General features: G+C 37.3%; 1 protein-coding gene across 1 annotated transcript in view; it reads left to right on the top strand.

Moving 5' to 3' along the window:
- The window catches only part of NCKAP5 (NCK associated protein 5), a 649941-nt gene that overhangs the window by 238322 nt on the left and 395394 nt on the right, over positions 1–16225 (top strand). Inside the window, exon 3 of the mRNA XM_083350693.1 lies at positions 4833–4896. Within this exon, the coding sequence (XP_083206819.1) occupies positions 4833–4896 (64 nt within the window). The remainder of the gene's footprint in view (positions 1–4832; positions 4897–16225) is intronic.

Raw genomic sequence — 16225 nt, 5'->3', positions numbered from 1 at the left:
ATAGAGTTTGGAAGGGATAGTACGGATAGTCTTCATCTTATCACCACAATTGGGAACAGAATGGTCATTGCTACGCAAGGTGGTTTTTAAGTGTGTCACACCTGATTTTGTTAAGTGATTTTGTTCTGTTGTTAAGTGAGTCACACCTGATTTTTATGAACTATTTTTTTTGCCACGGTTGTCAAGCAAATCACTGCAGTTGTTAAGTGATTCATGCGGTGATGAAACAAATTTGGCTTCTCTCCCTCATTGACCACCTTACATGTTGCAGGCTGATTAGAAAGGTCACGAATGGCGATTACATGATGGTGCAAAACTTTTGTAAACACAGGCCAGTTGCCAAAGCCCTGAATTTTGATCACAGGACCATATGATCCTGTGTTGGTTGTAAATGTGAGGTCCAGTTGTGAGACACTTTTTTTCAGTGACATTATAACTTTCAACAGTTAACTGGATGAATAGTTGTAAGTCGTTCCTTTTTGTTGTATTTAGATTTGTTTCGAGAGTTCAGTTTCTTTTTCAAAAATAATAAAAAGTTCTGTGTGTTCCTAATCAGAGCTTCAGTGCTTAGTATTCTGTTCCAAAAGGACGTTTGTGCAGGCCCATGCGGAGGCACCTTTCCGACAGGTAGTTTGGTAAGCTATGAATGTAGCTTGTTTGTTAGAATATGCAGAAGACCAACTGAGAAAATAGCAGCAGCCTGTTTTGGATTGTCAGAGAACATACAGCTATTTATGCATGTGCAAGACTTCATACTAGAGGTAGCTGACAGCAAAATGTTGAGAGACAAATGTATCACTCGCTTTTGGGTGTAAGTTATAATCACATTGAGAATTGCATTGCATGACTTATTTATTTTTTTGTAAAGTAGGTGACTTTTTATGTGAATGTATTCAGTGGTATATTAAAAAAAAAGAAATTGAGCATAATGTAATTAACTGCTAGATGTGTCTTCAGGCCTAGCCAGATGTCCCTTTCCTGTATTTTTTCTATGTTTATCAAGAAATTGAATTGTTCTTAACTATAGATTTTATATTATCAGAATACTGTAATTACTCCAACTAACATTGAACTGGCATATGTTATACATTTGCTCCACAAGCTGCATTGGTTGCCAGTCTGCTTCCAGGTCCAATTCAAAGTGCTGTTTTTGACCTTTAAAGCAGGGTTCCCCAACCCTAAACCCAACCCCTGGTCCATGGACCGGTACTGGGCTGCAGCATGCCAGCAACTGGTCCGCACGAACAAGCAAAGCCCCATCCACTGGATGCAGGCAGCACACAAAACCACACACTCTCTGGTCCGTGGAAAAACCTCTCTCCACGTAACCAGTCCCTGGTGCCCAAAAAGTTGTGGACCTCTGCTTTAAAGCCCGTCATGGTATGGGACTGCGGTATCTGAGGGACCGTCTCCATCTGTCCTGAAGAGGTACGCTGCCCATGAGTTTCGTCTGATGGGACGCAGGAGATGGACTTTTTCTGGTATGGCACCCACCTTGGAATATTGTCTCATTGTTCCTGTGGAACAGACCACATCCTTGACATTCTTCCCTTAAGACATGACTGTGTGAGCAGGCCTGGGGATCTCAAGGCAATAATGATTTGATGAAATGCTGCTTTGTTTTTAACATCAATTTTCTCCACCATGTTGTTAATAATATTGTTCATTCCTTTTAATTTTAGCAGTTGTAACATTTTTATTTTATAATTGATTTTATTGTAAGCTGCCTATTCACTTTATTGTCAGATGGCCAACAATATAAATTTGTTGGCTGACTGAATAAACGAATATGAGTGAATGAATGAATGAGTTTTACTTCATGATAAAATATGGCTTTCTTTGACAGGATGGAGCTTCAGCAAGTCAGTTTGACTTGTGTACATTCTCTCACACATCACATTCATTTTTGCTTTTCATGATGTGTAGATTCGTATTGGCTCTAGATTCCAAGGGACCTTCTTGCTGTTTTCCTAATTACTATGGTACATTAAATTTACATATTACATATTTTATCATATATTTTAAATGGTGGTTTTTTAATTAAAATAGTGCTTAACTATCTGTTATCACACAGAATGACATAAACTTATAAAAAGGAAAGCATTGTTTTAGAAATCTGTGCAAAAATAATTATTAGATATGAGAGAACAAACTTGACTTTTTAAAACAGGTATAAACACATTTATTTAACAAGGCTAAAAAATAGTCAGTACTTGAGATGAAAAGCATACATTTTATTTATAAATAATTTGTAAAGAACATGCATTTTTTCCTGAAGTGGAAATTTTTAAAGTTGGAACTGGACATAGAAAGAAATATCTTTGGTATATTTATATTGATACATCTCAGTACTGTATGCTTTAGAAATCAGCAGTTAGCAAGCAAAAGAAATAAATGGTTAGAGATTTTCTCAAAATTCTTCAAAAACCTTTGGGTAAACTTTTAAGGTGAAATCTGCTACTAAAGAGTTTATACAATAAAGTAAAATAAAGTAAGTAAAAAAATATAAACATTCTCCTGGCAAATGGAAAAAGCTGTTCCCACAGTATTTATTATATGCAGTGGTAAGACTAACAGAATATTATCTCATAAAAATAAACCTAAATTAAAATATTACTGTAATTGGAAAAATTCATTGAAAAATCTTAATAATATAAGGACTGCATTCTTTTATGAAAAAAGTAGAATGAAAACTTACTAGGTTTCCTAAAAAAAAAAACAACAGTTTGCAAACTTAGAGAAAATGTGCAATAAATATGTAAGAAGCAAATTTATTAACTTGGTTCCTGCCTATTATGAGAATGAGGCTAACTTTCCATACGTAGTGATGATCAATCAAAAGGTACCCTGTTGATCCTCATAAATCTCCCTATAGAAGGCTTTTTTCTTCTTGCTCCACAGGCTTTCTGCCTGCTGCTCCTCCTGTCAGATTGATTCTGAAAAGATCCTTGATGTCATCGTCTTTGCACTTGTACTTAAGCCAGCCTTTCTCAGGGGGACTAGTTGGCAGGGAACATGCTGATTAGGGAGTCATTAGGACATGTGTTGTCTGAACCCATTTCTAAAAAAATGGAGATTCCTATTAGCAGTGCTGAGAGCAGAATATTTTCAAGAAAAGCTTCAAGAGGGGTTTCTCTGGCTTGGAAGAAACAAAATGTGCCCTTTGATCCCGACCTCCTGAATTTCAGGGCAAAGTTTGATTTGAAGGAACTTGACAAATGTCTATCTTAAAACTTAGAAGGTTTTAATCTTGCCTTACAGATAGGAACTTTATAGGCTGACATGTGTTGAATATAATATTAATCACCCATCAATATGGAACAAATATTGGTCTTTACATGCTTATTTTTTTTTCTTTTATCTTAAGGTGCCCAATGGGTGTCAAGAACTATCTGTTTTGCATAGTCCTGTTTAAACAGAGAGCTGAGAAAGTTCACAAATACTAGCTTAATTCACATGAGCAATTGCTGTATTATTGTATGTGTATATGGTCACGGATCATGCATAATATAAGCACCAGAGAATACGTAGTAAGTAGACTAATGAAGGATAATGTTATTGTACTGATGTCAGTCTTGTGAAGTAGTTTAGCCAAGAAGCACTAATTCTATCTTTATTGTAAGGTTACATTAGCAAAATTTTGCAAGTTTGAAAGTACATCTCTCCTCCCCTCCCCTCTATTGTCCAAGAAACTAAGGAGGGTCCGTTATAAGACATTTGTCGCTCCCCCATTCCTTCTGTGGCCTTAGCTGCCTCTTCTCTGACCATTGTGTAGTCTGTGAATCTTCCCTGTCTCCTAAGGCAGAGGTTCTCCAAACTTTTGAGCACCAGGGACCAGTTCCTTGGAGAGAAGTTTTTCTGCGGACCGGAGGGGGCATGGTTTCATGTACTGCCTGCATCCTGCAGACAGGCTTTGCTTATTTGCACGGACTGGTTTCTGGCATGCCACAGCCCAGTGCCGGTCCACGGATTAAGGGTTGGGGACCCCTGTCCTAAGGAATTCCTACATATCATTCCACCTGTTGTTTACCGGATCCATGTAATTGGTGAATGCTTCTCATTTAAATAGTATTTGTCACACGCTGTGATTCATGATTCATTAATGACATCTTGAAATAGTCATTTAATCAGGTGTGTTTTGTTTATGGAATTTGCTATGAATCACTGTTTAGATTTTCAGTTGTGAGAAATCAATTTTATTCGAACTGGAATTTTTTTACAAAAAGCTAAAGCTCACTTTTAAACTTGTGACACAAAGTTAAAAGAAGAAATGTGTCATCTCGCTGTAGAATACAATCTATATAAAGAAAAGCCTGCTTCTTTAAGCACTAGACAGAGCCCAAACTGGTTGTGGCATTTTTCACATGTAGTGCTGAGACCTGGCCTGCTCAACTTGTAGTGGGAAAGGACCACACTGATGAATTAAAAGTCCTCAAGGGTACAAAGACATATCTGACATGCTATGAGCTGTTTGGGGGCTAGAAGATGGAAGTAGCACTGAGGCTCTCAATAGTAATAAGTCTTGGAAATGCTTGTTATCACATTTTTGGGGATAGTGGCAACAGTAAATTACCTTTTTTAAAATTACTTTTTTAAAAAAAGGTCAGTGGGCTCCATAATGCTGTATGTGTTGTGCAGGCCTGCCTTAGATATTCAGTCCCTGAATATTACAAAGAATTCTGGTAATATTAGAATCATTGAAAATATGGCTGAGGAACTAAATTGCTGGGGCATATGACTGATAAATCATAAATTCCACAGTGATATAAAAATGCTATCCTTAATGATGAGTGCAAAATGAGCAGCTATTTACTCTTCCCTTCTTTCCATAGGGAAAGGTTGTCTGTGGCCCGGCTACAGCAGGAAGTTGCCCGAAATAAGAGTGACGGAACAATGGTAAGTTTTGACAATCATCCGATTTGTATTTCTAGTTGTATCACATAGAACCAAAATACAAATGCAGCATTTTATACCAAATGCAGTCAAGACTTTATTAAGGTGTCTCTCAGAATGTGGGCAAAGTAAGAATCCTGGGGAAATGTTATCAGTAAAAATACTGATTTCTGATGACCAAGTGAAAAATCATAGCAATTAAGTTCACAAATAGGCAATTAGAGATTGGAATTAGATATACTTGATTAGTAATTAATCACCCATTACTGGCAATTGACAAAGAAAGCCATGAAAATGCTTGAAAGATTGATTATGCTAATCCTTAGTCTTAAATCCATTCAGATTCTCCGTTATGTTTTTGTTGTGAGATTCATTTACAGTACAGCATTAGAAAGCTACAGTGTAAAATTAGCATTGGTAATCATGGTATTGGTTTAACAAGATCTAAATTTTTCATGAACCTTACTGCACTTTTGTTTTATGCCCTCACTTTGTGAATGAAGTCTGCTTACGCTGAGCTGAAGGATCACATGAAGATAAAAGCTTGATTCCACATAATGGTAAATCAGGATTTAGTACCATCTGGAAGAACTTCTTTGAGGCTGAATGAAGCCTAAGTCTTTCATGCTTTCCTTTCTGTCTTTTTACGTGGTCAGAAGGAGGATTCAGTTACTGTGATTTGTGCCTTGCAATTACATACAAGCCAGAGAACATTCATTAAAGGAAGCTCTGGTTAGTAAACCAAGCTAGGTTTTGCAGTCCAGTTAGCATTTACTTTAAATTGAATTGCCTGATGTGTAGCAAACTGAATTGCCTGATGTGTAGCCTATAATAAATTAGAAGTTGTAGAAACTGGGTCCTGCTCACACCCTTTTTTGGGCTATGTTGTAAAAGAGATAACCCAGAGGCTTTGCTGGGTCTACAGTATCATTCATGTGACATAACACTGAATAACAAAGATGGCCAAAATTCTAGAGTTGGTTTGTTCTAATCTGAAATTTAATGAGACCAATAATTGTTTTCTATATGTGTGTGTACATATATATGTATAACTGCATATATATCCCTTTTTTGCTCTGTGAGGATCTGGCTTCTAATAAAAATTAAATAAAAAAGGAAAGGGATAAAGAAAAAAGCAAAATCCTAATCATATAAACAGTTAAAAGCCTGGTGAAAGAGATGCAGTTTACAGACCTTCTAAACACCAAGATAATAGGAGATAAACACAACTTCTGAAGCATCCGTTTTACTGATAGACGAATGTAATACTTTTTTATTGGCCAACATTTTTCTAAATACTTTTGTCCCTCTGATGTATTTTGAAATTTAATATTTCACTTATATATGTCATTTGGCATTTGTCCTATAGCAGTCTATTCAGCTGAGGATAAAATTGATAGTGAAAAAAAGATATCACAAAACAAGTGGTAAAAAAATAATAAAAAGTGAAGGGAACTTGCTGCCTCTTAAATCATAAATATGATTTCGGCATTTCGGGGACCCTTAAAGTGACGCCTACCCATAAAGCTGAATACTAATCACAGTATAGTATAAATGGCCAAGCTTAAATTTAATTCAAACTTAATTTCTTCTTTGAATATTGTATCTTGAGCAAACTTAGCACTGATAATAAAATTATAGGTGCTCTTGGATTTATATCCATTTGTTTAGCAACTGTTCAAAATTACAACAGCACTGGAAAAAAAGTGACCTACAATTGGTTCTTGTGGTCTCAATTGTGGTTGCAAGTCAAAGACTGTCTGCACTTTAGGATATATCATTTTGCACAATAAAGCCTAAGTTTCTCTTTGAGGCAGTGGTTTGGATCCCTTGTTTATTACAATGGAAGGAAATTTGGGCTTGAGATACATCTGAGATGCTATAACAGATCTCCTAGAGACAGGCCCGTAGACAAAGATGCACAGCTTCTGAGTGTCTCAGTTGCCTGTCTTCATACATGACTAGGACATCACCCTCCTCTTGCCCTACTTCAGTTTCCTGTAATAGAAACAGCTTTAGCAGCTGGCTTTTAATTATAACCAGTGTCTTTCATAGTTCATGCATTTATATGGACAGTCCTCAGCAAGTCAGGGCCAGTGATGCTGATGCTTCTGTTTCTTAGTTCTCAGGCAATAGTAGTTATATCTTGCTTGGTGATATAACTTGTCCCATCAGTGGTAAAAAGTTCAAAGGCTGAATTTTCATGACTCAATGAATGCTTATTGCCAGAGGCATTAAGAACACTGTCCTTCTTATTGACTTATTTTTCTGCAAAAACATCACTAATAGCCATATTGCAAATGGTAATCCAGACTACGATTCTGTTCTCTAAATTGGAAGTACTAGCTTAATCTGACAAATGCATTTAGATAGGACTTTCTCTGTTTGCCTTTGGACCAGATAGTGGCATACTTGATTCCTGATCTCAGGGAAAAAAAGGTTCAATTTGTCAATTTGATTTTCACTGCCTTAGTATTCTGGGCAGTTTAAAAGCTCTGGAGAAGATTTCAGGTGCCAGGAAAAAGGGTGTGTGAAAATCCTATCTTTGGGCATCCTGGCCCAATTCTTCATCCAGCTTACCAGATCAAAAGAGGATGAAGTAGTATGTTTACTCCTAGTATGTTACACCAGATAAAGCTGATATCCTTCAACTTTACTTTTGAAGTCCTTGTAAAATGGTTTTCTAATAGGCGTGAGGAAGCAGTGATTTGATTTCTGTGGGGCTTGTTTCTCTGTGCAGCTGTCTACAGTTGGTGGTACATTAGGCCTTTAGTTCTACTTGAGATTGTTTGCTGTTATCTCATTCAGATCTGAGGATTTTCAAGAGCATTTACTGTTTCTTGCCTTCATTTCAATTCTGTAAATCTCTCCACAGTTTTCAAGAACTATTATAAATAAATAAAAGGGTAGTAAGAATGAGAGAGGCAAAAAACTATTCAGTAGTTTCAAATCACAAAACATTCTGTTATAAAACATGATACAACAATAAATGTATTCAGTTTTGGTGTGGGAAAAATGTCCACTTAAATTAAGAACCAGAGTGATTTGAGATGTATGCAACAAAGTGTCTTTTATTGCCGTGCACAACTATAGTGGTCATGGGGATCCTCGCCCAAGGTTGTAGAAGAGAGTTATAGCTTAAATTATTTTGGTTTATTACTTAGGAATGATAAAGAAATACTGCAATACTGTGAGATCTACATCGGAATACTTCTGATAATACATTGGGATGACTGTAGGACATCACCCCTGCATTCTTCTAAACACAGTTCTAATAATAAGACAAATGCATATAATTAGGAATTTGTCATGATTCATATTTTAGCACAAATCATTTTTTTTCTGTTTGGTAGCCTTTGTCTACTTGAAGCGTTTCAAATGTCTAGACGTATTCCTTTAACCTTTGTAAATTCTTACCACTTTTTTATTTTGTAGGCTGTAGCATAAATTAACAGCTGTCAGGATCTTTATTTCATAAAAATTAAACCCAAATCAATTCTTCAATTAGTCTTTCATGTTGGCATAGATTTCAATAAAGATAGGCCAGGAGTCCTTATTTGCTGTGTTCCCTGCTGTGGGTTTAAGTGATACAAAGTGATTATCATGGCTTCTGCTCTATAGTTGTCTAATTCACACCTGCACCCTTTTGTAAAAGCACAACACTTTAACTGAATATGAGGTCCCGGTTGATTTGGTTCCTTTCCTTTTTAAAATCCTTGAGCGTTAGATTGATTTATGAATGTATCAGATTCTTTGTTGGCGTGTAAACTACTAATTAATTTAAAGCTCCCCTGGGAAAAATTAAAACCCTGGTTAAGACTTTCAACAGGCTCAGATGGTGCTAATAATAGGAAAGCAAGTTATATTAATGAATTTAAGTGTGATCATTCCTATCACATCCCTTCCCCCAAACTACTCCCATGTGCACGAAAAAGCTGGACCAAACTAGATGGAACCAAAAAAGAGTTAGAAGATGAAGCAACATCTTAAATCTTGAATTAAATGTCATTGTGGCTATTTTGGTGGTGATGTAATTTTATACTCTTTAAATTAGTATTATAATTTATATCCTGACTAGATGGTGTGTGATTAAGAAAAGCTTTTCGTATACTTTATAAATGCAGGTCTTTTATTAATAGGTTTGTTGATATTTGTTAGCACTTCATCGAATTACTAACAATTTTCAGCTACAAATTTTCAGTACATTTAATATCCCTTTTAAGTCAGTGAGATTTAAATAGTTAAAAGACTTTCCAGAATATGTGCATAATAAACTGAGTTGGATTACAATGATAAATCTGTCTGTTTTCAATGATATTCCAAACCTTGTCAGAAGAATCTCGGTATGGGTTGAGGACCCTGTCCCCCCAAGTCCTCAAAAGACTTTCAACTCTACAGACACCATTCTACTAATGGTGTCCTCAACGTATGACCACGATTGACCACAACTGAGCCCAAAATTTATGCTGCTAAGCAAGAGAATTGAGTTTTGTCTCATTTTTCAACCTTTCTTCCCACAGTTGTTAAGTGAATCACTGCTTTTGTTAAATTAGTAACATAGTTTTAAGTGAATCTGGCTTTCCCATTGACTTTGCTGATTAGAGTGTAGCAAAAGATGATCACATGACCCTGGGTCACTGCAAACCACCTAGCCTAGGTACATACCATTTGCCAAGCATCTGAATTTTGATCATGTGACCGTGGAGCTACTGCAAGCTGTAACTCAGTTTTTTCATTGTAACTTCGAACGGTCACTAAACAAATTGTTGTAAGTCGAGGACTGTCAAAAAGATCCCATTGCTTCTGATACTTTCTGGAAGGGACTGCCCACTGGAAGAGCCATAACGGGCAATGAGATTCCTATTAGAGGATGGGCTTTCATTAGAGTACACAAGTGTTGGTGATGAGTTTCTGGATGGAGCTGATGATTTCAAGTTATTCTAGACTCCTGGCAACTGCCTGAACTGGTTTCTTTAGTTGGCAAGATTTTTTTCCAAATCTTTGCCTCCTCCTTAGGACTGGGAGAAAGTGCCTGGCCCAAAGTCACCCAGTTGGCCTAAAGTGGGACTAGAACTTTCTCTCTCCTGGTTTCTAACCCGGTGCTCTATCCACTACACTAAACTAGCTGCCATGGTGCGTGGTACATCCATTCATGTTAATCTCATCTCAGTGTTTTAGCTAGCATATTGACATTATTACGGGTAGTCCTTGGCTTACAACCACAATTGGGAGCAGAATTCTGGTTGTAAGTCATCCAGTTGTAAGTCAAGGCATCACTTCAGCAGGCCCAATTTTTCAACCATTTTTACTGCAGTTGTTAAGCGAATTTTGTGGTTGTACATTCAAATCCACTCTCGCATATGGGCATTTTTTGCCATTAAACGACTAATCGTAAAAAAGTGGCAATGTAGTTTGATAGAGGGCAGCAAATGGTTAACTTGGTCTCAGTTCCAAACTTTTCCTGGAACCCGTCTGATTATTCCTTAGATTAAGACTAAGAAAAAAAAATATTTAGGACCATCAGGAAAATCTAAGCATCTCGAAAAAAGGCCATCACAAACCACCACCACATTATTTCCAAAATAACTCTACAGATGCATCTATATTGTTACCAGAAATGAAGTTTCTTTATCTTTCATATGCATAAAATGGACAAAAAAGCTATTCTTAGATGTAGATGTCTAACAAATTATATTAGAAATTATGCTAGAAAGCAAAAATTTTTTAAAAAACCACTTTTAACCACCTGGGTGGGATGAACACGTCTTACTGGGGTATCTTTGCTAAGTTGTGTTCTATACGATTCCTTTTCTTTTGACTTGGGCAGGAGGGGTCTGTAGATTGCTCATCACTAAGATTACAAGTATTTTACAGTTACACAAACGTGGCTAGGAAATGATAAGATTTGGTTAGGCCTGTTTATGCAGAGGTAAGCAAACTGTCCTTCATAGTTTGGAAAAAAGGAAAAAAATGTGACTTTATATTTTCTATAATTGGGGGGGGGAATCTAAGTGTATATTAGGTCACCCTGTATGATTCTCTCTGCCATTGTGGCACTCTTCCTTTCACCCCCCCCCTTGCTATTTAAATGTCTCATGTCATTAATGTTGCTCCATTAATCACCTGGCAAAGAGTGACCCAGGTTGTATAGAAATGGCTGTGTGACAGAGCCAGCACATCCTCTGGGCCTTTAACTGGGAGTATAGGAGTCACATACATATTTTTGAAAGAGCTGTTTTATACACGGAAGCATAACGTTCCCCTTTCAGCTTAGACTCATTTGCTTTTTTTAAAAAAATCACAGAAGGGATAAATCTGTTCAATTGCCTAAGGCAGCTAGAAATCCTCTCATGCTTCAGCATTGGGGTTATTTGGAAATACGTGTTGCTTAGCAGCAAACGAAGTGTTAAAAAATGAGATGCAGAGGCTAACTTATCTTTCCTTCCTTCCTTGAAAAGAGGTGGGTCCAGTATTTAATTTATTTGAATTTGTTTCCAGTAATTTTGGTATTAATAATAAACAGCAACATCTTAGCGAGGCCTATAATTTATCGTTCTTTTGTGATTTTATTTTTGCTGTTGTCAGTCTGCTTATGGATATAAGAACTGCACGTGAAATTTAATATGGGTCGTTATGCATGATATGTGAATTCATTATTAGACTCTCTGAAAATCATTACGGTTTAAGTCAACTTTGTTCCTTAAAAGCCTCGCTGCCCCATTTAGAGAAATGTCATCATAATTTATACTGTACTGCACAAAATAATGTGGAATTTAACCATGACTTGCTTGTAAGTAATTTTATGTTGTACCAAATTTGGGGCGGGCGGGTATATTGTACACATTTAAATGCAAGAAAATGTGGAATTTAACTATGACTTGCTTGTAAGTAATTTTATGTGATCAAAAAGGGGAAAAAAGTCTTTCCATGTACTCCTATAGCACTCCAAATGAATATTGTTGATTTCTTTTGGATAAATAGTCCGTAGGACGGGGTCTTCAAACTTGGCCCTTTTAGGACTTGTGGAATTCAACTCCCAGAATTCCTCAGCCAAGTTTGAAAATCCCTGCTGTAGTAGAAGAATAGGCTTAGTTGGAAGGCAGAGTTAACTGTGTCTTCAGTTTAGATCCCTTGCATTGCCACAAGAGATCCAAGTCCAGCCCCCTGTGAATTCTGTTGATCCTTATTTATTTGTTTGTTTATTAATTTTTTATGCCACCCATCTCCTGTACAAAGTGACTCTGGGCACCAATTTAGCTTTCACCATTTGTTGACCAAATTTTTGTGTATAGGTAGCAATAATAAACTCTTCGGTGCTTTGAACTCATTGAATGCTCTTGGTTATTTGCACCTGTCATTCTTCACTAGGAGGAATCACAACTATTTCTGAGTAGGATTTGCTATTAAACTATTTAAGTTCCAATCATGCATCTAAATGAGTCTTCCAGTTCTTGACACTTTTAGTCCAAATCTTCTGCACGGCATAGGAATATCAGTTCTAAAAACTGATAAGAACAAAATATTTATCTGCAACCTGCCTTTTTCATTTAGAAGGCTGGAATCAGAATCAGAGCTTCTATGATTTGTTTTCCTTGGAAAGCTTGCTACTTAAAGTCAATTTATTATTTACCTAATTTCCCCTCTAATGCTTTTTATATCTCTGTTTAGATTTCTGCCTCCTGCTGGCCATCTCAGTTTTTTTTAATTATAGATTGCACTTTGCAGCAATATCCTAGGCTTGTATTTATATTTTACTTTATAGGTAGCAGTAATATACATGATGTTTATTAAAATGTAGCTTTCTTGTGTAATTTAGAACTTCATCCGAAGTACTGAAAGCTGCCCTTTTATTTGCAAAATCCTGATTAAAGGTTTTCTATCCCAGTACATAACCCTTTGACTGAAATAACTTTTAGTTAGTTTCTGTGTGGATAGATTATCCTGGAGAAAATCTTATCTGTGTGGTTGCTAAAAGTTGACACTGATTTGTTGACACATTATCGTGTTTCTGATTCCATTTTCTCAAATTTGGGACCCTCCATATGGGCAGATTCTACATCTTAGAATTAACCAGTCAGCATGACTGTTGCTAAGAATACTGGGAGTTGAGTCCACATATTTAGAGGTTGTTTAAACTGGCTGGTTTTTTTTCTCTTTCCTTGACATCTATCATTGTTAAGGCTTCATACTGGGATTTAGAGATTACAGTCTTCTTATTTTGACTCAAGATGGTTAAATAAATGGATTATTGCAGAGAAGTAGGAAGTCATACACAAAATAAGTTCCCATTCTTGTAATTCACTCAGGATTTCCATCTATCTATCTATCTATCTATCTATCTATCTATCTATCTATCTATCTATCTATCTATCTATCTATCTATCTATCTATCTATCTATCTATCTATCTATCTATCTATCTATCCTCCCCATATTTGGGTAGACCAGGTGCTCTGTACATATGAGATATATGTACAGTATATCTAGTCCTATTTTTTTGAATCAAAAACTGTAGGTTCACTCATTTCCCAACTTTGAAACATGCTGTTTTAAATATTATTTTTATATAATAAATAACAATAAAGCATAGTATGTTATAGCAGCCAAAAGTTGCATATGCAAATGGCTAGGAAGAAAGCTGTCTTTTCTTACCTATCCACATTTTTCATAGCTGTAGCTGCTTTCTGGGAATTTTTGCTTTCCTTCTGAGGTAAAAACCTGTCAATAATTTAGTATCACAATACGACTGGGAGATGTATGTCTGCTGCCCTGAAAACAACGCTACACATTTTAGCATGATTTACTGCGTTGCTACTGTTCTGAAGTCTGCACCATCCTTTGCATGTAGAATGAGGGCATAATTCAGCACAGCCATTGTAGATCAAGATAGTCTTTGAAAGATTGAACAGATGTCCGGAAAATACTAAATACGCCCCTCCAGTGGCGGTCCTTCATTTTACTCAATGTATGATCTACAGGGCCTCAGTTAGTAGTGGTTTCTTTGCTTGGGAGTCCACACTGGTTAGGGGCTGATGATATGCTATGCTGTGTGAGTTTATATTCTTGGCAGCTAAAGCTAGTTATTGGTATTTCAAAATTTGTTGGAGGAAATTTTTTCTTCTGATCAATGATGAGGGAAAAAGTGATTCATAGTACACATAAAGGAAGCAGATCAAGCTGTGATATTTATGGCAAATATTGCTATAAAGGAAGCATTAATATGACGGAATGTTGTCCGGAATCCCAGGAGGAAGGGATTGCATTCCAGGGGACCAAGAGACAATGCAGTTCAGATAGTTTGTGTAGGATGAGAGTGAAGACAGCTCCCCTTAATGATTCCCAGGGTATAGGTTTCACAGTGCAAGTTGTCTGTTTTAGTTTGGCAATATTTCTATCTATAGATAAGGAACACTAAAGGAAACTGCTTAGACAATCTCAACATGTCTTTCTTGGTTTTTGGAGCCTGGCAATTAAAGTATGCTTGTATAGTTCTAAATAGGTTTGTTGTTGTTGTTAGTTGCGAAGTCGTGTCCGACTCATCGCGACCCTATGGACAACATTCCTCCAGGCCTTCCTGTCTTCTACCATCTTCTGGAGTCCATTTAAGCTCACGCCTACTGCTTCAGTGATTCCATCCAGCCACCTCATTCTCTGTCGTCCCCTTCTTCTATTGCCCTCGATCTTTCCCAGCATTAGGCTCTTCTCCAGTGAGTCCTTCCTTCTCATTAGGTGGCCAAAGTATTTGAGTTTTAGCTTCAGGATCTGGCCTTCTAAAGAGCAGTCAGGATTGATCTCCTCTAGGACTGACTGGTTTGATCGCCTTGCAGTCCAAGGGACTCGCAGGAGTCTTCTCCAGCACCATAGTTCAAAGGCCTCAATTCTTTGGCGCTCAGCCTTTCTTATGGTCCAACTTTCACTGCCATACATTGCAACTGGGAAGACCATAGCCTTGACTATACGCACTTTTGTTGACAGGGTGATGTCTCTGCTTTTTAGTATGCTGTCTAGATTTGCCATGGCTTTCCTTCCCAGGAGCAAGCGTCTTTTAATTTCTTGGCTACAGTCCCCATCTGCAGTGATCTTGGAGCCCAGGAAAACAAAATCTGTCACTACCTCCATTTCTTCCCCATCTATTTGCCAGGAATTGAGAGGGCCAGATGCCATGATCTTCGTTTTCTTAATGTTAAGTTTCAACCCAAGTTTTGCACTCTGCTTCTTCACCCGCAACATGAGGCTCTTTAGTTCTTCTTCACTTTCTGCCATTAGAGTGGTATCATCTGCGTATCTTAGGTTGTTGATATTTCTTCCAGCAATCTTAATTCCAATTTTTGATTCATCTAGCCCTGCCTTTCTCATGATGTGCTCTGCATATAAGTTAAATAGGCAGGGCGACAGTATACAGCCTTGCCGGACTCCTTTCCCAATTTTGAACCAATCAGTGGTTCCGTGTCCAGTTCTCACTGTTGCTTCTTGACCCGCATATAGGTTTCTCAAGAGACAAATAAGATGGTCTGGTACTCCCATCTCTTTAAGAACTTGCCACAGTTTGTTATGATCCACACAATCAAAGGCTTTAGCATAGTCAATGAAGCAGAAGTAGATGTTTTTCTGGAACTCCCTAGCTTTCTCCATGATCCAGCGTATGTTGGCAATTTGATCTCTAGTTCCTCTGCCTCTTCGAAATCCTGCCTGTACTTCTGGTAGTTCTCGATCCACATACTGCTGAAGTCTAGCTTGTAGGATTTTAAGCATGACTTTACTAGCATGTGAAATGAGTGCAATGGTGTGATAGTTTGAACATTCTTTGGCACTGCCTTTCTTTGGAATTGGAATGTAAACTGATCTTTTCCAATCCTGTGGCCACTGTTGAGTTTTCCAAATTTGCTGGCAAATTGAGTGTAGCACTTTTACTGCACTGTCTTTTAAGATTTTGAATAGCTCAGCTGGAATACTGTCACCTCCACTAGCTTTGTTGTTGCTCAGCTTTTCTAAGGCCCACTTCACTTCACATTCTAGGATGTCTGGCTCGAGGTCAGTGACCACCTCATTGTGATTATCTGGGACGTTAAGCTCATTCTTGTATAGTTCTTCTGTGTAATTTTGCCACCTCTTCTTAATCTCTTCTGCCTCTGTTAGGTCCCTGCCTTTTTGGTCCTTTATCATGCCCATTTTTGCGTGGAATGTTCCCTTCATCTCTCCAATTTTCTTGAAGAGATGTCTGGTCCTCCCTATTCTATTGTTTTCTTCTATTTCTTTGCACTGTTCATTTAAGAAGGCATTCTTATCTCTTCTAGCTATTCTCTGGAATTCTGCATTCAATTGGGCATATCTAT

The sequence above is a fragment of the Vipera ursinii genome, assembly GCF_947247035.1.
Source record: "Vipera ursinii genome assembly, chromosome: 1".
Classification (NCBI taxonomy): Eukaryota; Metazoa; Chordata; class Lepidosauria; order Squamata; family Viperidae; genus Vipera; species Vipera ursinii.
Note: the sequence above shows the minus strand (reverse complement) of the source record. Positions and strands in the feature narration are given on the sequence as shown.